General features: G+C 43.6%; 2 protein-coding genes across 10 annotated transcripts in view; both read left to right on the plus strand.

The window, feature by feature from the left end:
- The window catches only part of TMEM237 (transmembrane protein 237), a 28,321-nt gene extending 11,070 nt beyond the window's left edge, over positions 1–17,251 (plus strand). For 7 of the 9 annotated variants that reach the window (XM_081181703.1, XM_081181708.1, XM_081181702.1 and 4 more), the window contains 9 exons: positions 304–417; positions 4,018–4,111; positions 4,850–5,013; positions 8,222–8,345; positions 9,020–9,211; positions 10,886–10,959; positions 11,387–11,480; positions 13,381–13,502; positions 16,573–17,251. In XM_081181703.1, the coding sequence (XP_081037829.1) occupies positions 304–417; positions 4,018–4,111; positions 4,850–5,013; positions 8,222–8,345; positions 9,020–9,211; positions 10,886–10,959; positions 11,387–11,480; positions 13,381–13,502; positions 16,573–16,640 (1,046 nt within the window). In that variant the 3' untranslated portion in view covers positions 16,641–17,251. Of the gene's footprint in view, positions 1–303; positions 418–4,017; positions 4,112–4,849; positions 5,014–8,221; positions 8,346–9,019; positions 9,212–10,885; positions 10,960–11,386; positions 11,490–13,380; positions 13,503–16,572 lie in introns of all 9 variants that reach the window. The other 2 variants (XR_014004810.1, XR_014004809.1) reach the window with 2 other exon arrangements.
- Positions 17,252–19,548: 2,297 nt separating this feature from the next.
- The window catches only part of C2CD6 (C2 calcium dependent domain containing 6), a 34,769-nt gene continuing 31,103 nt past the window's right edge, over positions 19,549–23,214 (plus strand). Inside the window, exons 1-3 of the mRNA XM_081212038.1 lie at positions 19,549–20,001; positions 21,684–21,770; positions 23,041–23,092. Coding sequence (XP_081068164.1) covers positions 19,753–20,001; positions 21,684–21,770; positions 23,041–23,092 — 388 coding nt within the window. The 5' untranslated portion in view covers positions 19,549–19,752. The remainder of the gene's footprint in view (positions 20,002–21,683; positions 21,771–23,040; positions 23,093–23,214) is intronic.

Here is a 23,214-nt window from a genome sequence, read left to right on the forward strand (position 1 = left end):
AATCAGAATGCTTCTGGAGTGCTAACTCTTGACTGTCCAGAACCATAACAGGAACTGCAGTCCAAAAATGGCTAGAGACCCAAGTTTGGGAAACCCTGATCTAATGTGTAAGCCTAAGAAAATGTTACGGACATATCTAGATCCACATGCACTTGTTAAAAACCCAGTCAGGTGGTAAGTGTTCCCATGAACTGTTTAGATAATTTTGCAATAGGTAGAAGATAAATGCTTACAGTCAAAACAAGAAGATCAAGGAAGTGTTTAAGGTGTTGATTGACGTCACTGTTTGATCCTGCTTTTTAGATGGTGTTGTTCAAGAAGCTGTCCGCCCACCATCTGAAGGCAGTGAGCCCCTGACATCTGAAGCCCAGGATGTACCACCTCAGAGGAAACGGAAGAAAAAGAAGGTGCCTACAGGTATGCAGAGAACTGCCATCTCTTTAAGATTTCTGTAGTAGTGTAAAATGTCCCTGATGCGTATGATTTCTTTTTTTAAAAAGATGCTAATAGGACTTCCGGGTTGGCGCCATCGCCGAATGGCGGACTCCCTCCGAGCTCAGGAGGGAGTCTGCTCGGCAGGGGCTGGGTCCTACCGCGCCGGCGACGCGGGGACCCTTAAAAACCACGGGCACGGAGCCCGTGGACATGGTGACTCGGCTGGCACCGCTAGCGCCCTCCCGACTCGTGAAGGAGCCTTTTTAAAGGCTTCCGATCTGGTGCCGGGGAGCGGCGTGGTGCTGTGAGTCCTCCGCTTCCCCTGCCGAGCGCAGCCGCATGCCATTCGACGGAGAGCGCTGGCTTCTTCCATTGGAAATTCGGACTTTTAACAACAACTCGTGAGTAATTGGGTAACCGGGTATAAAAGGAGAAAAAAAGAATTTTTTCCGGATTCGGCATGAGCGGGGGCGATCTAAAAAGGAAGTCAGTCCCCCCCTGATTGTAAACATGCTAAAACAAGGACTGGGTAACCAAGATCGATCCAGAAGTTTATTGCTGATAAAAATTATTAATTCCACGATGCGAAATTACAAGAATTGTGCTGGAGGAGAAAAGTGGAGGGTGAGAGGGAAAAGGCAACCCCCCCTGGGAACCGGGGCGATTCGTAGAACCTGGCGAAGAGAGACGGAGAATTTGACAGCTGTCAAAGTAGCTGTCAAATCTTGAGAATATAAAGAGGACTTTGTTACAAGTATTTTGCTGGTTAATTCTGTTATAATTTGATATAATATGGATACAAACTGTCGGGGGGAAAAAGAAACAACAATTTGACTTTTGGATTAGAGGATACAAAGTTACTGCAATCCCCCTAGAGGGGTTTCGGGACATTACAAGCGGTCGTATGTGGAAATCTACTCTGGGATGTGCACAGGTCTTATCTTCTGGGAAAGCTGCAAAACTGAAATACTATTTTGTCTACAGAGGTGTTTATATTAAAAGGAGATAATAGAATTTTCTATTGAAGAAAGGAAGGGACTGGACGTAAGTTTTTGTTCCTGAATAACAAACCTTTGTAGAGATACTAGACTTCGGAATAAGAACGTTTTAGCAGCTGAACAAGACAAGAAACCTGAGAAAGTAAGGAATAAAAAGAACAAAGGACCAACTACGACACGGAAAGAACAATGGGAGGAGCAACAAAGACCAAGGAAACTAAAGGCCTCTATTAGACTGGATTTTTGAAGTTAAACATCAATAAAACAAATAAATTTAAAGAAAACCGGCAAGGTGGAATGAGAAAAATTTGGCTGTGGACTTGAGATCTCCAGGCCGATAACATACAGACTGATGGACATGGGGAATTCAAACCGGGGAAGGGAGGGGGAATCTTGGAATCCAAAGGCTATGTAACCAACTTTTTGAATCTTCTTATATCTTTTATTTTCTATTTCTTTATATAACTTTGGTATCTTGATCTATCATGTTTTTTTTAAAAAAGGGGGAATTCGTGGAAGGAAATTGGGGCAGATCTTGGGGGGAAAATCTTTTTTCTATTTCTGTTAAAGATGAGGAGTGATGGTAAGATTGTATAAATTTAAATTGGCTAATGGGTTAAACATATTAGGTTTTAATTGGGAATGAGAGCTTGTGGAACCAACTTAGGGAAAGGGGAATACAGTCGGGAGGGGAAGGAGGGAGTCATAGAAAGAAGGTTATGAAAGTAAGAATTTAAATTTGTCTTTCTTTTCTTTATCTTCTCTATTTTTCTTATTCTGTTATTATTGGAAATTTTAATAAATATGATTAAAAAAAAAAGATGCTAATAGAACTGAAAGGGACGCAGGTGGCGCTGTGGGTTAATCCACAGAGCCTAGGACTTGCCGATCAGAAGGTCGGTGGTTCGAATCCCCGCAACGGGGTGAGCTCCCGTTGCTCGGTCCCTGCTCCTGCCAACCTAGCAGTACGAAAGCATGTCAAAGTGCAAGTAGATAAATAGGAACCGCTCCGGCAGGAAGGTAAACGGCTTTTCCATGTGCTGCTCTGGTTCGCCAGAAGTGGCTTAGTCATGCTGGCCACATGACCCGGAAGCTGTACACCGGCTTCCTCGGCCAGTAAAGCGAGATGAGCGCCGCAACCCCAGAGTCGGCCACGACTGGACCTAATGGTCAGGGGTCCCTTCACCTTTACCTAATAGAACTGAAAAAGACAGAAGGAGAGAATGGCAGGTGGCGTAGGGGAACTGGCAGAGAATATAAGTCACTGTGGTTCTGTGGCTGGTCATAGAAAATCCAAGTTGAAATCCCAACTCAGCCATAATGCTTGCTTGGACGGCTTTGAGCATTTTTCAGTCTTGGGGCTATGGAGATGCTCAAATGCAGCTCTGAGTTCTTTGGAGGAAGAGCCGGGTACATCTGATGGGAGGGCATTCCACAGGACGGGTGCCACTACTGAGAAGGCCCTCTGCCTGGTTCCCTGTAACCTTGCTTCTTGCAAAGAGGGAACCGCCAGAAGGCCCTCGGAGCTGGACCTCAGTGTCTGGGCTGAACGATGAGGGTGGAGACGCTTCTTCAGGTATACTGGGAGTGCCTATTGTGCTCATGACTCTGGTAAAACAAAATGGTACTAAACTGGGAATCTTATCATGAAGCACACATCAAGTAAATGACTTTATTTTAGCATTGGATTATAAATTGTTTTTACAGTATTTGTATCTAGAGAGAGAATGTGACGTAGTGATTAATAATAATAATAAAAATAATAAATTTTATTTATATCCCGCCCTCCCCAGCCGAAGCCGGGCTCAGGGTGGCTAACAACAATAAAACAGTACAAAAGTACAACACAACACTCTAAAATCATTTGTTATAAAATTAATTCAAATCAAGCCACTGGCAACCATTGGGCCAGAGCTCCGCGAAGATTGCCGAGGGAGGGAATCAGGCTGTGCCCTGGCCAAAGGCCTGGTGGAACAGCTCTGTCTTGCAGGCCCTGCGGAAAGATGTCAAGTCCCGCAGGGCCCTAGTCTCTTGTGACAGAATGTTCCACCAGATCGGAGCCACAGCCGAAAATGCCCTGGCTCTAGTTGAGGCCAGCCTAACCTCTCTGTGGCCTGGGACCTTCAAGATGTTTTTATTTGAAGACCGTAAGTTTCTCTGTGGGACATACCAGGAGAGGCGGTCCCGTAGGTACGAGGGTCCTAGGCCATATAGGGCTTTAAGGGTTAGAACCAGCACCTTAAACCTGATCCTGTACTCCACTGGGAGCCAGTGCAGCTGGTATAGCACTGGGTGAATGTGATCTCACAGCGAAGACCCCGAAACATTAGAGTGTTAGATGTGGACCGGGAAGACCCAGCCATGAAAATCTCTCTCAGCCTAAGCATTCTTACAAGGTTATTGGGAGGAGGAAATGGGGGCACAGGAGAACAGTGTGCATTACCTTGAGCTCTTTGGAGTAAAGGAAGCAGATAATCAAATTTGTTTGTGATGTTTTAAATACTCTTGTCTCACCCTTCTCTGGGCAACAAGTTATGGAGGCCTGCAATACAGATTGTGGTGTTTTTTTGTTTTAAATCTTCAGAATCCGAGACATCTTTCATGGAACAGAACGGAAACGGCGTGGACCCTCCACCGGCTGAAGAAACAGTGACTCGTAAACAACGGAAAAGAGTAAAGTGAGAGCTTCCAGTCTGACTCACTTTCTACCCCTCCGCTGCTGAACAACCCCTTTAGATTAAGGCCTAGCAAAACATAAAACAGATCCTGCAATTGCAAGGAACTGACTAAGCTGAGAATTAGATAGCCCTTCGCCATCAACTGATAATGGCACAAATAACACAGAACAAGTCTTACCTGTAGAGAAAGATGGACAAGCTGAAATAAGGAAAGTTGGTATTTTCTGTTTGCTAACGTAGCAGATCACCACTACACTCGGGTATTTGGGGTTTGTTCTTGTTTTATTATGTATTTTGTGTTTTTATATTGTGCCCTGAGATACCTGTGGGTATAGGGCAGTGTGAAAATTTAAGAAATGATGATGATGATGATGATGATGATGATGCACTGGACACCAAAAGCTTCCAATCAGAGATGTCAAAGGGCCAGTGCTTCAGTTCAGATGCACTTCAAATACTATTATAGTTGCTTATTAAATTTCTGCCCCACATTTCCTCCCAATGGGGCCCAGGTGGCACCACTAACACAGCCTTCCGTGCAGATCATAGATCCCATGATGGTTGATAATAATATCAATAAACATGTGGTGTTGATATGACCTTGCAGGGGAATCCTATACATACCCCATTGAATTCAATGTGGCTTACTCCCGGATAAATGAGTTTAGGATTGCTGCCATAGTCACTAGCCTAAAAGGAGAATTGTCATATTTTTCTTTCTGTTCTTTTTAATTATAGGAAAACTCGACCCGCAGAAAGTGCCAATGAATTGGGTGTGGAGGAAGAAGATATAATTGAAGATGAGCAAGTAAAAAGCTCAGAGCAGCATCCCATTTTTTCTGTGTTTTCTGTTCCAGTTGGTGTTAGCCAGCCTATCAGCAAGGTGTTCGTTGAAAAAAATCGTAAGTCTTACATAGTTTTTTTTAATTAAATTTTTAATTAACATTTTACTTCTTAAATTTACATTAAAACTTTTTTATTTACTTTCATTTTTATATCTTACTGTAATATGAAAAAAACTTTAATAAAAATCTTAATACAAAAAAGGAAGTCTTAGTATTTCAATAACACACAGTTGTTTTTAAATCAGAAGATATGCTTTCTAATGCATGCTTTTGCTGAAGATAGGTTTTTATGATGAATTTTAGATCATTTTCATTGCAGGAGAGATCACACTCTTAGGCCATGTTTGGGTGATCAAATCTTGGCTTAATAAGCAGAGATATTAACAAGAATTTTGGCAGAGCAAGCAAACCAACCAGGAAATCTTCCATTAGCTATAGATTCCTCTATAGGACACTGCGGTTAAGTATTTTGCGAAAGGATATCCATGCATAGTCTGAAGTTGGCTTATTGTCCTGGCGTGTTTTTGGTTCCGACAAAATGGGAAACTATGGCCAATGGAAAATTTCCTGGTTTGTTCCTCACATGAAGGGAGGAGGGAAGGGGTAATGTGTGTTCCCAAAAAGCTGGATCAAATCTTGGCTTATTAAGCTGAAATGTGATCATCTGAATGTGGCTTTCAGTTAAGTACTTCAGGAGCAAGCAGTTCAGGCTGCTTCCCCTCAAGCTCTTTGCAATAAAGTAAAATTAAACGAGTGAGACTCAATAATCCCAAGTAGGGTGCTGGGTTTACATACCCTTCCTCCTCCTGCACAGCTGGAAGGAGAGCTGCCACAATTCCTTTCCGTTTCCACAATTCTTGGCTTAACCAGGGATCCTGGTTAAAGCAAACTCTGGCTAGTTTAATAAAACATCTATGATACGAACTTGGCTCATTTCGAACTTGAGTAGAGTTTGTTTGTAAAATTTGAATAACGCATGGCTACTGAAGCCATTTAATTAGATTACTGTAAGCAGGTCAACGCAGGTGGTGCTGTGGTCTAAACCACAGAGCCTAGGGCTTGCCAATCGGAAGGTTGGTGGTTCGAATCCCCACGACGGGGTGAGTTCCCGTTGCTCAGTCCCTGCTCCTGCCAACCTAGCAGTTTGAAAGCACGTCAAAGTGCAAGTAGATAAATAGGTATCACTCCGGCGGGAAGGTAAACGGCGTTTCCTTGCACTGTTCTGGTTCGCCAGAAGCGGCTTAGTCATGCTGGCCACATGACCCGGAAAAACTGTCTGCGGACAAACGTCGGCTCTCTCGGCCAGTAAAGCAAGATGAGCGCTGCAACCCCAGAGTCGTTCACAACTGGACTTAACTGTCAGGCGTCCTTTAGGTCAGTGTTTCCCAACCTTTTTTGGGCAAAGGAACACTTGTTAGATGAAAAAAATGTCGAGGCACACCACCATTACAGCCCCGTGACGTCAGCGCGCAGCGTCATGCCGGGAGGGACGCACGAAAGTGTAAGTTTCAATTTTTTCCCCTCCCCCTTGCCGGGGAACCTCCAAGCTTTGGGGGTGGGGGAGGAGGAGGCAGCAAAGCGAGGCAGGAAGGAGAGCGCGGCTTGGCTGGGTGAGCTTTGGCAGGGGCAGGGAATGAGAGCCGCGAGGCGGGCGCTGCGGACGGAGGCGCTGCCCGCCGAGCTCGCAGGCAGCCAGGCAGGCAGACGGCGAGAGCCCCGCGCTGGGCGGCCTCTCCTCGCCGCTGCCGCCCCGCCTCTCGCCGCCCGACTCGCCCGCCTCCCTCCAGGCAACATCTCGCGGCACACCAGGCAACATCTCGCGGCACACTAGTGTGCCGCGGAACAGTGGTTGGGAAACACTGCTTTAGGTAAAGGTAAAGGGACCCCTGACTGTTAGGTCCAGTCGTGACCGACTCTGGGGTTGCGGTGCTCATCTCGTTTTATTGGCCAAGGGAGCCAGTGTACAGCTTCCGGGTCATGTGGCCAGCATGTCTAAGCCGCTTCTGGCGAACCAGAGCAGCGCACGGAAATGCCGTTTACCTTCCCGCCAGAGCGGTACCTATTTATCTACTTGCACTTTGACGTGCTTTCGAACTGCTAGGTGGGCAGGAGTAGGGACTGGGCAACAGGAGCTCACCCCATCACGGGGATTCGAACGGCCAACCTTCTGATCGGCAAGTCCTAGGCTCTGGTTTAATCCACAGCGCCACCCGTGTCCACCTTTACCTTTTTAAGCAGGTCGAATCCACTCTTTGATCCAGAAGAGGAGATGAGAATTGGTTTTCACCATTTTTCCTCCTGTGCACCTTGAAAATATACTCCAGAGTGTTCTGGGTCCCTTCAGTGTGAGAAGTCGCATGGATTGCTGCAGTAGGAACATGCAAGAAGGGCTTTCCCTCCTCTTTCCATTAGCAAGGATCTCCACTAGATCAAAGACTGTTCTGCAAATAACAGATAACCCCTTCCTTTCTTGGAACAAAACCATTGGCTACAGAAACAAAAGACTGACAGGCAAACCCATTTTACTTGGTTATTGTTGATGGGGAAAAACGGGAATACAGTGGTACCTTGGGTTAAGAACTTAATTCGTTCTGGAGGTCCGTTCTTAACCTGAAACTGTTCTTAACCTGAGGTACCACTTTAGCTAATGGGTCTTCCTGCTGCTGCCGCGCCGCCAGAGCACAATTTCTGTTCTCATCCTGAAGCAAAGTTCTTAACCCGAGGTACTATTTCTGGGTTAGCGGAGTCTGTAACTCGAAGCGTCTGTAACCTGAAGCATCTGTAACCCGAGGTATCACTGTAAACAAAACATAAAAGGTTTAAAAAGCCTTTCACTGCCACCCTATGTTTAATTAGTGCAATGGATTTACATTCAAGTAAGTGAGCAAAGGGACGTGGGTGTCGCTGTGGGTTAAACCACAGAGCCTTGGGCTTGCCGATCAGAAGGCACTGTTCTGGTTCGCCAGAAGCGGCTTAGCCATGCTGGCCACATGACCCGGAAGCTGTACGCCGGCTCCCTCGGCCAGTAAAGTGAGATGAGCGCCGCAACCCCAGAGTCGGTCACGACAATGGTCAGGGGTCCCTTTACCTTTACCTTAAGTGAGCAAAAGATTACACCTTGGTATAGTAAGGAATGAAGTTAAGGCTGTTCCAGTGCAGGGTCTCGTTCCAAAAAACACTGCGACGCTACTGTGAATTGATGAATAAATGTAGCACTAGCAGTGATTACCTTTACAATTACTTAAACTTCACTTTCTCCCCAAAGGGCGTTTCCAGGCAGCTGACCGCAAAGATTTAATTAAAACCACTGAAAACTTTGATGTATTCATGGAGATGAAGGCTTCTTGGACAACCAAGGATGTGGCACTCTCCGTCCATCGTGGTTTTAGGTATGAGATTTGTCTCACTTGGCTGCTGTTTAAAGTATGGTGACCTAAAAGCAACATGACAGGCTAATAATTTGATTACAACACTTTATATAGCTACTAAATTGTATCTTCATTCAGAGTCAAGTGGCATACAATATATACAAGGTAACACCAACTAATGTGACTTCAGAGAATTTCCCAAAGTAGGGGATTTTTTCAATGGTGTATCAGACAGAGAATGATTCATGCTTGAGGCAACATGAGTGCTAAGTATACAAACAGTGAAATAGAGATGGGTATTCTGCGCAGTGGGTCCAGCTATACACAACAGTTCATTTGTACACTTCATGTGAATTCCTTCAGTGAACTGTAGGAGCATTAAGCAGTATTGGTCTCTACCAATAAATTATTCCTTGTTATTCCAACTGGACCAATTGTCACACGTGATGATGATTAACTACAAACTTTTATTTTGGGTTGTTGCTATAAAAATATATTAAGAACTTAGGAACAAAAGCTGGTTTTTTTGTGATTGACTGCATTGTTAAACCAAGCTGAGAAAATATGTGTACTTTAGAAAGTGAAGTAATAAAAGGCAATTTCACCCTTTTCAAACCTGTTAGACCCTAACTGTTTTAACTCTTGGGATTTGTGTGGGCTTAAACTTTTATTTTATTGTGATTTCATTCATCTAGGGTGATTGGACTATTTACTCACGGCTTCCTTGCTGGCTATGCTGTCTGGAACATCATAGTGATTTATGTTCTGGCAGGAAACCAGCTGTCGACTGTCTCCAACTTGCTGCAGCAATACAAGACGCTGGCTTATCCTGCTCAGTGTCTCCTTTACCTTCTGCTCACAATTAGCACAGTTTCAGCTTTTGACAGGTACAATTTTCATGCATTTCTCTACCCTTGCGGCAATTCTTGCCCACCATCACTTTTAGCTGGTGGCCTGGCTGCGCCCCTGTCTGGACAGTGATAGCCTAACTTCTAGCTAGAGTATGACTATGCACTGATGAAGTAGTAATTACCGTATTTTTCGCTCTATAGGATGCACCCGACCATAAGACGCACCTTGTTTTAGAGGGGGAGAACAAGAAGAAAAAAATCTCCCCCTCTCTGCTCAGAGCCCCTTCAGCGAAGTGGCAGGAGAAACGGAGCCCCTTCCATTTCTCCTCCTGCTTGTCTGAAGGGGCGCTGCGCTGCTCTCCCTCTCTGCTGAAGCCGGGAGAGTCTTGCTCTCCCGGCTTCAGCAAAAGGAACCTGAAGCCTCCGGCTATCCCTGAAGCCTTCGGAGCGCAGCGGGAGGTCCTGCTGTGTTCTGGAGGCTTCGGGCGGCTATCCCTGAAGCCTTCAGAGTGCAGCGCGAGTTCCCGCTGCGCTCCGGAGGCTTCGGGTACCTTTTGCTGAAGCCGGGAGAGCAAGACTCTCCTGGCTTCAGCGAAAGGAACCTGAAGCCTCCGGAGCGCAGTGGGAACTCGCGCTGCGCTCCAAAGGCTTCAGGCGGCTATCCCTGAATAATAATAATAATAATAAATTTTATTTATATCCCGCCCTCCCCAGCCGAAGCCGGGCTCAGGGCGGCTAACAACAATCAAAATAGTCCAACATTCTAAAACATTCATTATAAAATTAATTAAATCAAATTAAAATCAAATTAATGGCAACCATCAAGCAAAATTTTGTGCAGATTGCCAGAGGAGGGGGTCAGGCTGCGCCCTGACAAAAGGCCTGGTGGAACAGCTCTGTCTTGCAGGCCATGCGGAAGGATGTCAGCTCCTGCAGGGCCCTAGTCTCTTGTGACAGAGTGTTCCACCAGATTGGAGCCGCGGCCGAGAAAGCCCTGGCTCTAGTTGAGGCCAACCTAACCTCTCTGTGGCCTGGGATCTTTAGGGTGTTTTTATTTGCAGACCGTAAATTTCTCTGTGGGACATACCAGGAGAGGCGGTCCCATAGGTACGTGGGTCCTAGGCCGTATAGGGCTTTAAAGGTTAAAACCAGCACCTTAAACCTGATCCTGTACTCCACCGGGAGCCAGTGCAGCTGGTATAGTACCGGATGGATATGATCTCGCAGCGAAGACCCCATAAGGAGTCTCGCCGCGGCATTCTGCACCCGCTGGAGTTTCTGGGTCAGTCTCAAGGGCAGCCTCAAGGTGCGCACCGATCCCTCTCGCTCTCCAGGCTTCAGCGAAAGCAACGCAAAGCTTCCAGAGTGCAGAGGGAGCGCTCCCTCTGCACTTCGGAGCCTTCGCATTGCTATCGCTGAAGCCAAGGAGCCTGCATTCGCTCCATAGGACGCACACACATTTCCCCCTAATTTTTGGAGGGGAAATGGTGCGTCCTATAGAGCGAAAAATATGGTATGCCACTTGTTTACTGGAACAACAGTCCCTAAGATTGGGACCTAAGGGTGCAACCTGGTTCCTTTTAAATCAATGGAGTTTCGTCTTTGACTTCCTTGGGAGCTGGATTGCTGCGTATCAGAGTAAAATACATTGCATTGATTCGCTTGATGTCACATTGTGCTTAGTTTTAAACAAACCCATTTCATATCCAGGATTGACTTGGCGAAAGCATCAGTAGCTGTACGAGGCTTCCTTACCTTGGACCCAGCAGCAATTGCCTCTTTCAGTAAGTAAGACGTCACCGTTTGCCTTGCAAAACTACTAGTGGTCTGCGTCTTTGTTACAACTTCATTACTGCCTTTAAGCAGGATTTACTTCATGTCCTTCGTTTTGAAATATTTGAGAAGATTTCCATAGAAAAGTGAGATATATGAGAGAGAGAAATACTGTTGTGTTTTCTATAAAAGTCAGTAAATTAGGGTGGTGAATTGCTCTTGAAACAATGCATTTCCTTGATCTGGATGCAGTGTGTGTGTGTGTGTGTGTGTGTGTCCTTGGTGGGTGGATAGCAGACAGGAAATATGACTGGTTTTTGTGGTGCTGAAGAGGGAGACCTACATAATAAATGCAGGACTTTGAAGACAGTGGTGAATTTCACAATAATATGGCTTTGAAAAACAGCAAATGTTACTCATTTCATTCATTTTTCTCAGTGTACTTTGCTGCTCTCATCTTGTCTCTGAGCCAGCAAATGACGAGTGACAGAATTCACCTGTACACACCACCTTCGGAGAATGGTAGCCTCTGGTAGGAATTGTGGGTTTTTTCTTCTAAAAGATCAACTACTTTGACTTTTGTATTGAGCAGCACAAAAATCTTCATAATATGGTGTGTGATATAATACACAATCAGTTGATTTGCTCTGCTGGTTATTTTACTAGGAAGTGAAGGTGTTAGACAAAGCATTGCTGCACCAAAAGTTGTGAATCTGGTAGTTAATTGTTGAATCCCCCCCATAATGTTCCTTCTGTGACTCTGTTTGCTCATTTATTGAAACACATGAAAGCTTGATAGTTTGTATAGCCTGAAGGGTTTGTGCAGATGTCGGTCCTCTAGATTTCTAAGAAATATTCTTGTGTAAGATGCCAGCGGTTTACCCCCTGTCGAAACCCAAATTATGGTTAATAATCAGGTGATAGATAAGCTTGTGATAATATAATTCTAAATTGGAACTAGTTTAAATCTCTGTCCAACACCAAGACAAAAGTTGATGTAGCAGCAGTATTCCAGGTTGTAGCAAGGGGTCAGTGAGTAGATCTTGCAACCCTCTTCTAGATTGCCAGAAACATGTGACTACAGTGGTGCCCCGCAAGACGAATGCCTCGCAAGACGAAAAACCTGCTAGACGAAAGGGTTTTCTGTTTTTCGATGCGCTTCGCAAGACAAATTTCCCTATGGGCTTGCTTCGCAAGACGAAAACATCTTGCAAGTATTGCGATTTTTTTCGCTCCCCTCCTTCTTTTCCTAAGCCGCTAATAGCCTTTTAGCTGCTAAGCCGCTAATAGCCGCTAAACCGCTAATAGCGCTAATCCGCTAATAGGGTTGCTTCGCAAGACGAAAAAACCACTAGACGAAGAGACTCGCGGAACGGATTATTTTCGTCTTGCAAGGCACCACTGTATTAACAAGGACTTTTAGTACAGTATTAACAACAACATGGTGGTCAGCGTTTCCCCATAGTAAATGTTTCCTAATTAATTTTGGCCAGTGAACCATAGTGGCCTAGAGATGGATTGCCAAAGTACTAGAAGATTGCGTTCTTATAAAGCCAAGCCATCAGCAAGGCAGACTAGACATGATAGAATTAGTTCCATATGTAATACAGTAAGCCCGCAACTTACGTGGGGGGTAACATTCAGGATTCAGTGGCGGGTAGGATTGCTAAAGTCATTCCCCCCAGAACTCTGCCCCCCTTGTCACACGTGTAAAGCTGATTGTGCACAAGTTTTTATGTTGTGAATTGTCCTCTGATCTTCAGACGAACGGCAGTACACACATTTAATCAAATTGTGTTGGAAGCCACCCAGAGTGGCTGGGGCAACCCAGCCCGATGGGTGGGGGATAATAATAATAATAATAATAATAATAATAATAATAATAATAATAATAATAATATTTCACATAAGTTTTGAGCTTACTGTAGGAGAAAGTGGGAGGCGGGATCCAATTTTAGCAGAAAAATGTGCTTGAGGAATGCAGAGCCCTTCTGTTACCCACAGCTTCCGTTTGCGAACTTCTCTTGCTGAGCACTCCTCAGCTGAGCTCCAGGATACTGGAAGTGACCTCAGTGGATAAAAAGGCTTGGGGAAAGGGGCTGCAAGGAGAAATGTAGTGGGCATAGGGGGTCCCCTTTTCCAGTCGCCATTGTACCCCCTCACCCTCCTTTCTGTTCATGGAACCGCTGCCTTCATGTCTAATTTGTCTCTGAGCAACACCTATTTAACACTTCACCTAATTTATATTGTACCTGTCACTAGATAGGTAAGTAGGTGCTTTAAAGATAGAATGCCAACCAATTTGATTTCTGTAGATTTATAACTCACCTTTTTGCTCAAAGGGCATTTCCACATTACATTTAAGCAAGCAGAACCGATGCTGTCAAATGTAGTTTCGCCATAAGTACTTGTCTCTCCCCCCTCCCCCCCAGGACCTCGGGTGCAGAGGAACAAATTCTTCAGCCCTGGATTGTGGTGAATCTTGTGATAGCTCTTCTCGTTGGGATCTCCTGGCTCTTCTTATCCTACCGGCCCCAGTTAGATCACAGTGAAGGTAAAAGACAGGGATGCTCCATTGTGATTCATAAACTGTTCAAAATCTCCACCGTAGATTTCTTCTTGGGCAAATTGCCGTTTCTTTCCGAGACCTGTTTAAGATCCAGGGAATTTCAGAGTAGTATTGTAGACTGCAAGCTCCAAGGAAAGGAACAACTGCAGTTTGGAGGTAGCAGAACACAGGGGAAATGGAAAGAATATTGTGATGGTTTGGGGGAAAGAAGAGGGAGCAGGGTGGTTGGAAAAGAAACAGGTGGAACGTTGTATAGTACCACATTGAGATTACCATATTAGATCAGGGGTCCTGATCTTGACATCCCTCCAGGCCATTTCAGTTGAGGTATTGGTCAGTTACTTTACATCAGGTGGCAACTTCATTCCCCCCCAAAAAAATTTTTATTAGTTTTCCACAAATATTTAAACACACAAACAAATAAACAAACAAACGTAAATCCTAGCCTTATTCAAACTAATCTTATTAACACTGTTAAGCGACTTCCTCGTATCCCCTTGGTTGAATTTCAGTGTATATCATTTTAATAATAATAATTTTATTATTTATACCCCGCCCTCCCCAGCCAAGGCCGGGCTCAGAGCGGCTTACAAGCAATAATAAAAACAAGATGAATGATTACAACTTAACAACAAAAATAAAATACAACATTAAAATAATGGAATATTAAAATATTAAAATGTAGCCTCATCGCAGGAGAAGGAAAAGAAAAAAGAGAGAGGGAGGGAGGGAATCAAATTGGCTCCAAGCCAAAGGCCAGACAGAACAACTCTGTCTTACAGGCCCTGCGGAAAGAAATCAGATCCTGCAGGGCCCTGGTCTCATGAGGCAGAGCGTTCCACCAGGTCGAAGCCAGAGTTGAAAAGGCCCTGGCTCTGGTTGAAGCCAATCTAACTTCCTTAGGGCCTGGGACCACTAGGGTGTTGTTATTTTTGGACCTTGAGGCTCTCTGTGGGGCATACTGGGAGAGGCGGTCCCGTAGGTACAAGAGTCCTAGGCCGTGAAAGGCTTTAAAGGTCAAAAGCAGCACCTTAAATCTGACCCTGTACTCCACCGGGAGCCAATGCAGCTTGAAAAGCACTGGGTGAATATGCTCCCATGGCAGAGACCCCGTGAGGAGCCTCGCTGCAGCATTCTGCACCCGCTGGAGTTTCTGGGACAGCTTCAAGGGCAGTCCCACGTAGAACGAATTACAGTAGTCAAGCCTGGAGATGACCGTCGCATGGATCAATGGCCAGGTCGGGGCGGGAAAGGTAGGGGACCAACTGCTTGATGCAGCGAAGGTGGAAAAATGTCGCATTGGCTGTTGCTGTAACTTGCGCCTCCATGGAAAGGGAGGCGTCAAGGATTACACCCAAACTCTTTAACGGTTTTCCAACGGTTTTCATAAAATTAACTTAGTCACTTAACATCTTTATTTCTTTCCCAATCTAAATTTCAACATATTAATTTATCACATTACATATTTAAATCCTAAGCCTATCTGGTATTTGCAAGCTTTTCCAATTAATTTAACTTAACATATTTAACTAAATAATCTTTAAATTTCGTCCATTCTTCCTGGTAATCCTCCTCCTTCTGATCACGGACTCTTCCAGTCAGGTCGGCTAGTTCCGAAAAGTCCCATCATCTTCATCTGCCAATCTTCCACTGTTGGTATTTCTTGTGTTTTCCAATTCTTAGCTAATAAAATTCGAGCAGCAGTTGTGGCATACAAAAATAATTTGACATCTTTCTTGGGCAATTCTAAACCTGTTATTCCAAGAAGAAAGGCCTCTGGTTTCTTAATAAATGGTTTCAACATTTTTTTCAATTCATTATAAATCTTCTCCCAGAAGTCTTTCACCTTGGGGCAGGTCCACCACATATGATAGAAGGTACCTTCTTTTTCTTTACATTTCCAACATAGATTATCACAGGTTTGATAAATCTTTGCTAATTTAACAGGTCAGATACCATCTATACATCACTTTCATTATGTTTTCCTTTAACATTGTATATGCAGTGAACTTAACCCCTTTCTTCCACAATCTTTCCCAATCCTCAAACATTATGTTGTGTCCTACATCTCTTGCCCAATCTATCATCACTGATTTAACTTGTTCATCCTTTGTATGCCACTCCAACAATAAATTATACATTTTAAACAGATTTTTAACTTTAGAATCCAACTTCAAAAGACAGCATGGATCGGTGCTGACAGCAATCCTCACTTCATCCATTTGCAGGCACAGCTTGGATTCAAATCTGTTTGCAGGTGGTTTGAATCCAAACCATGCCTACAAATGGGCAGCTTCAAAAGGGGGTTGCTGTTGGTGCCGATCATCTGATCGCTGTTGTGAGCCCTCGTGCCAGTGATCAATCAGAAGCACACTTTAAGCTCCTGTTTATCACGTTGCATCTGTTTAGTTACCTGCCCCATACCCGATGTCACGGTGTGGGGTGGGTCAGTCGGGTTTGGGGTAAAAATCACAATGACCTTTGCTGGCCCTAAGTAGTTAGGCCTGTAGGCTAGAGATTTAGAGCAAATGCTAAGACTGCGGCAAGAGTATTGTTAGCCAAGAAATGGAAACAAGAAGAAATTCCGATGAAGGAAGAACGGCAGACGAAATTAATGGACTATGCAGAATTGGACAAAATGACAGGAAGGATTCGAAACCTGCGGGACCAGAGATTTACAGAAGATTGGAAGAAATATATGAATTATTTGAAGAGCAACTGTAATCAACAAGGACTACAAGAAGTTTTGTAAGGAGAAATATACGAAGTGTTACAAAGTAGAAGAAGATAGAGATATTGGTTATGAGTTTGAAATGTAATAGGGAAGATAAGAAATGCATACTGAGAGATTAGATTAGAAAATTTTCAGACAGGATTGATGGAAGTCAAAAAATTGAATAAGATGGAAAAGTATGTTTAATTACTGTTGAAAATGATATGTTAAAAAAACATATATGCTAAGACACGTAAGGGGCATTCAGAGTTTGATGCTGACGAAAATTGTATGTTTTCAACTGTATTCTAATGTTCCCTACTGTTTTGCCTTTTCTTGCAGAACTGATGTTTAATGCTGAAGTAGAAGAATATCCCCCACCAGATAAAGAAGCCAAAGTGTCTTCATAGCACAGAGACCCTCTTCAAATACAATTGTTATGATGGCTTAGTATTATCTATTTGTATTTCTGTTTAATACTTTTTATATTTAAAATGTATTTTTGCATTGTATAGGGTTGTGGGTTTTTTGCATAACTTATAATTATGTTTATTTTAAAATGTCAATAGTTTTTTAAATGGTAGGACAGTGTCAAAGTTTACTTTTTTCTTAGGAATATTCTAAAATTACTCTCTAAATATCTAGTTTTGCTGATGCAAGGAGACACATGGAACAGGAAACTTAAAATAAGAAGAGAACATTCTTTGTAGCACATTTCTTCCCTTTTAATAATCTGCATTTTGGTAGCCATATTTTCACAGAATTGAGAGCACATTGACATTCAAAATATCACAACAACTTTAGTGCCAATTTGTCTTTAAAAAATTAAATCAGGAATTAAAATGCATATTTAAATCATTAGTTTCAGCAGCATAAATAACTCATTGAAAAGTTTGCAAAATGTCTTTACAAATTTGTGCTGCTCCATAGTCACAGCTGCTGGCACTCATAAACCATGTTTGTATTGTACTGCTTAATTTATAAATCTAGCTGAACAAGTATATAAATTTGTTTACCAGTTCTTACTGAGTTATTATTGCATTACTTGGAAGTAATTATAGATTTCAGAAGTTCATTGTTTCATATCATGACCAATTCCAGTTAAATGTGTACTCCCAATTTAATTTGTTGGGTTGGGTAGGTTCCCTTATGATATAATGTACTTACACAAATGTTTCATACAAATGAATAACTACCGTATTTTTCGCTCTATAACACGCACCAGACCATAACACGCACGTAGTTTTTAGAGGAGGAAAACAAGAAAAAAAATATTCGAAACAAAATAGTGGATATATGATTTTTGTGGTTCATGCTGTGGCCACAGACATGTGATCTGACAGTGAGTTTGGAGTAGCCCAATGCAAAAATCCTGAGGATCCATGTGGATCCATGCTTTGTAACCACGGACGAGGAAAGGAAGGGGAACCATGGATCCTCTGCTCACGACTGCAGCAGATCCCCCCCGCCACCCGCAGGCATTCGCTCCATAACACACACAGACATTTCCCCTTACTTTCTAGGAGGAAAAAAGTGAGTGTTATGGTGCAAAAAATACGGTAATAACTTGTATTTCAAATGTAGTTGGAAGTGTAAGCAGAAATAGACTCTGCCAATTCTTAAGCCTCCCTCATGATATCACTGATTTTGAAACTCCAAATTGGTTTTTAAAATAAGTGTTCTCTAAGTCTACCTCTTGTACAACATTGTAAAATTTAAACATTTGTGCAAATAAAAAATCAGCTCTTTTAATTAATGTGCCTCATATTTGGAAGAATATGGTCGAGATTTGTTTAGGTTTTTTAATCAAGTATTTTCATTATAAAGATATAATGGAACCCCGCTAGAGAAATGACACCAGCTCCCTTGTTTTCTTTCTGTCAGCAGGTGATACCTTCTTATTCCAACAGACTTTTGGCAACTGGTTGCTTTTAATGAAAGTGCCCAACTGTTTTTCTAGTAATCTGTGTTTTTAATATTTTATTTAAATGTACATGGGTGTACACACACACACTTTTAATTCCATTAATGTTCAGTTGTTTTTTAATGCTTGCCCCCCTCCCATGTTTTTAGTTATTCCTGTTTTATTTATGTGGGAGGGGGTTTATTAATTTGTGTTTTATTATGTATTTTGTGTTCTCGTTTTGTATTTTTACATCGTGAACTGCCCTACGATCTTCAGCTGAAGGGTGGTATACAAACTTAAGAAACAATCATAATCGTAATTTGCAAGCGCCCATGAGTTCTTGTCTAGAAAAAAGGCAAAGTATAAACAAACAAGATAGATAGTTGAAATGCTATTTTTTGTTTATTATCGAGTCCCCATCTGGGGAAATGGCAAGGTACAGATAAATACATGCCCCATTTATGTATGTATAATGTTGTTGTTGTTTAGTCGTCTAGTCGTGTCCGACTCTTCGTGACCCCATGGACCAGAGCATGCCAGGCACTTCTGTCCTCCACTGCCTCCCGCAGTTTGATCAAACTCATGCTGGTAGCTTCAAGAACACCATCCAACCATCTCATATGTATAGATAGGTAGTTCTAATTCGATTCACGTTTAATTGTCTTTTGTATGTGTGCATTGTTGTATGTATATAGTTCTAATGTATATAGTTCTAATTCATGTTTGTTTTGTATGCGTGCATTGTATGAATATAGTTATAATTCACGTTTAATTCTTTCGTATGTGTGCATTGTTGTATGTATATAGTTCTAATTCATATAGTTCTAATGTATACAGTTCTAATTCATGTTTGTCTTTTGTATGTGTGCATTGTATGAATATAGTTATAATTCACGTTTAATTCTTTTGTATGTGTGCATTGTTGTATGTATATAGTTCTAATTCATTTTTAATTGTCTTTCATACATGTGCATTGTTGGATATATATAGTTCTAATTCATGTTTGTCTTTCCTATGTGTGCATGTATAGTTAGTTCTATTCAATGTTTAATTGCTTTTGTATGTGTTCACTGTTGTATGTATAGTTCTAATTCGATTCATATTTAGTTGGTTTCTAAATAATTGTCGTCGTTCTCTCTCCCCAAAAAATGTTTTAGCTATTCCTATTTTACCTGTAAGCCGCCGTGAGTCCCCGTTTGGGAAAAAGGGCGGGGTACAAATAAAGTGATAATAATGATAATAATGACAACAACGCCCCGCTTGCGGGCTTCCCAGTGGTACCCAGCTGCTCTCAAAAGCTAATCCTAATCTGTTACCATTAATTTCCCATTTTTTATGAGGCGTTGCTGGTGTGTGTGTGGGGGGGTCGCCTGGGCCCCGCAGCCCCAGGCCCCCTTTATGTGAGGCGGCCGCCGCCGAGCAGCCAAATTGTGACGCCGCCTGAGGGGGGAAAGCGCCGCCGGAGAAGGCGACGGAGAAGGCGGCAGCAAAGCCGGGGCTGCCGGCGGGCGCGTCCTTCCCAACCGGAGGGAGATGAGAAAGAACCAAGGGCTTCCTTGGCCCTCCCGCCGCCGCCGCCGCCACCACCACCACCGGCCATCGTAGCCGCCGCCGCCATGCGGAGCCTCTTCGGCCGCAAGGCAGCCGAGCCTCCGAACCGGGGCGCCCCGGCCGACGACACCCTGCCGCCGCCCAGCTCCGCCCCCCGCGAGAGCGTCACCTCCTCCGGCGCCGCGCCCCCCTCCTCCTTGTCGACCATCCTCCGCCTGCGAGGCTTCGGCCCCGGCCGGAGCGATAGCGTCGACGCCGAAGGAGGCCCCTCGGCCGAAAAGTTCAAGGGGGAAAGGGCCCGCTCCCTCCTCATGGTACTACTACTCAGGGAAGAAGTGCCCCTGAGCGTGTGCAGAGCGCAGTGTCCTCAAAGAACTCAGGGCGCCATTTCATGGGGCTTGAGGCCAGAGAGGATGGGGGCAGACTTCCCTCGTCGCCCTCCTCCTCAGAGACATTTTGCCACCTGAGGCAGAGCCCAAAATGGCGCCCGCCCTCCTACCTGGGAAATGTGCTTCAGGAACCCAGGGAGTGGGGGGGATAAAGATTTGCTAGTCCTGCCTTGTGAGGTGGGCGCCTCGCCTCACGGGCGAGCCAGCTCTGCGTTTTCAAAGGGAGTTGGGAAGAGAAACATGGCTCCATACCTGCTTTGGGGAATGCTGGGTTTGGCCCCTGGCCAGTATCCTGCCCATCGTTTCGTGGCTCTGCTGATGCTGACGTTTCCGCCTTACGGTCTTCTCCAGGCCTCCCCAAATGCAGATGCAACTTTATTATTCTCTTGTAAAGAAAATTTGACGCGTGCTCGCCTACAGAAAAGAGCCCCTTTCTCTACATCAAATCGCGTGCATAGAGACCATAGACCAGAGCGCTCACGTCTTCCAATAGGTGCATCCGCTGGTTTTGTGGAAGGGGGTGCAAGGGAGAGAAACTTGGCACCCCTCGACTCCACAAGCTCAGGCGATGCTCTAAGAAAGGGGCTCTTTACGTATGTAGGCTTTGTATGTGCAACTGGCGCATGGAAGAGCCTACACCCGTCCGTGTGTAGAGGTCGATTCGCACCCATGTGCTGAGGTTACAGGGTGGGCCAGTGTGCAAGTACCTGCTCCCTTCTCAAATCCAAGCAACATAATTTTGAAGGTGTGGATGGGGCTTTTGAGAAGCAGAACTTCCATAGTCCAGCATTCCACCCTTTCTGCATCTCGGCTATGCCTGTGCTAGAATGCTGGCTTCTATTATGACGTAAATTCATTTTGTCTGTCTGGTGCAAAAGTGACCGCTTTTTAGACGTTTCTTCTAAACAGTGTGCCGTGGTTTAAGTACATGCCAAATCCTAGATTTTTGGGTGGCTTGGAAGTACCTTGATTATCAAATCTCCCAAGCAGATGTCCTCCCTTCAGTTTTTTTTCCTTTGATGGAGCCCAGCCTCTGCTTTGGCAGCTGTTTGTGCCTAATTTCAGCTTCCTAGCTAGTACTAGAATAACAATCATGTTGGGATAAATGTCACTCCTCTTCCCAGTTAAATCTATATTTGGACATCGGAATTTGCACTCTGTTCAGAAGATGGAGGCCTTGCCTATAGACCTGTGATCTTGAGTGTGTAGCCCCAGAACTATGAGGTCCAGATTGTGAGCCCTAATATTAACTTTGCTTTAAGAACTCTCAAAGCCCCCATTGCATACATTCTAAGTCAAAAGGTATGAGAAGTTAGTTGAGCAATGGAAAGATTCCACTCCCAATCCATTTTAGTTCCTTTATGTCAGTTCATCCACATACCCCTTCTGGATGTCCTGTCGGCCCACCTGCTAGATTAATGTGACTCAGATTTTAGGAGTCAATGTCTTTGGCCATACTGCAGGCGTTCAATTTAGTATGTGGCAAAATGAATTGTACATGCCATGTAGATCAAATGTTCAAATTATGTGCAAAGCTAAGTTGCTTCAGCTTGCAGTACCTACTACTTTTAGTTAATTACAGAGCCTAATTTTCCATTTTTTTATAGATGTTAATGAGAAATCAGAAGGCATCTGAAGAATCAATGGTTAATCAGCACCTTGATGTACATAATTTAATTCCTTGTGGTGATGTGGTACGTAGATTAAGTATGTTCGCGTTATTATTTTTCCATAGAATTTTCCTTTTTACTTTACCTATTAGTACTATGAGACTGCAAATAAGTTTTGATGACTAAGCTAGGGAATGAGATTTTCTTTGAGAAGTTGCCTTACTTTCTCCTTTCATTAGACTGTTAATACCTTCTTACAAATACTAATAGCCTGGTCTCAGATACATTGGGTTAGCATACAGTATATGCCTGTGATGCAGTTATAAAGGCACTGGTGTAACTTTGTAGTGCTTCATTGTGATTCTCATAGTGTTAACCTAGCATAGAGCTTCAAGTCTTGGGCTGGAAATTGTATGAACAAGTAAGCAACATGGGTAATACAAGCAAGTACATTTTTCTTCTGCTTCTTGGAACCTAAAAAGAACTTAGCCACATTTGGTGTTGTTTAAAAAAGTAAAAACTGATGTACAGCACCACCTCATGCTACAACTGACATTAGAAAAAGGCTTCCATTGGTCTCATGAAAAATCACCTCCATTTCATGGCTGCATTTGTTCTTACGAAAAAAATTTTGCAACTCCCCCATTTACATATGTTCGGTGTGTGTGCAACTGTGCACACAGGCATATTTGTGACCGAAAAACATTACAAAAAGGGGCAGAACAGGGTGTTTGTGGGGGTTTTTCTGTGGTGTTTCAAATATACGGTACATGATTTCACTGATGTATGCGGTGTCTCAGAATGTAAATGGTGGGGAATGCCTGAAAAGAAGGCAAGAGTATTGAGATGTGGCACAGACCAGTATCTCAAATTAAGAAGGAGATGACGGTTGAATAAAACCACCTAATGTGAAGGACCATCCTGCTTATTCTCTGTTAAGGGTGGAAGTACGTACGGATAGCAAGAAAAATGTAGATGCACCAAATTTCAATATGAATTGCAGTTCTAAATGAGGTCTGACGTACCTGAAAATTCCATAAATCCCAAGGCTGAAATCTTACGCTTACTTAGCAGAGAGTAAGTCCTCCTGAACACAGTGGTACATACTTCCAAGTAAATATGCAGAGGAGCATGCTGCTATCTTGTCATCATGTTGGAACATAAATCAGTGAGCTTATCACATACACCCAATGCACAGAACACCGAAGCATTTGATTTCAGGGGGGAAATAGCAGAGAATTCCAGGATTTTGCCCTGTACCTTAAAGCTTGTATGTAACTGCAATGTGCTTTTTATAAGTTGTGGTTATAATCAAGTTAATTTAGTCATAATATAACATTTCATATTCTAATAGAATGGCTTGTTGGCAGTTAGTGTGAAGCAGTGCAAAGATTTTACCCCCAAATGTATCCTTTTTTCTGTTCTATTAGCCCTGCAGTGGGAAGCATACTGGTAAGCCTATTAAGATCTTTGATGATCTCTGGCGAGCTAGGGACAAAGGTGAAAACTGTTTTCTAGTTCTGCTGGA

This window comes from Podarcis bocagei (assembly GCF_964188305.1).
Source record: "Podarcis bocagei genome assembly, chromosome: 1".
Classification (NCBI taxonomy): Eukaryota; Metazoa; Chordata; class Lepidosauria; order Squamata; family Lacertidae; genus Podarcis; species Podarcis bocagei.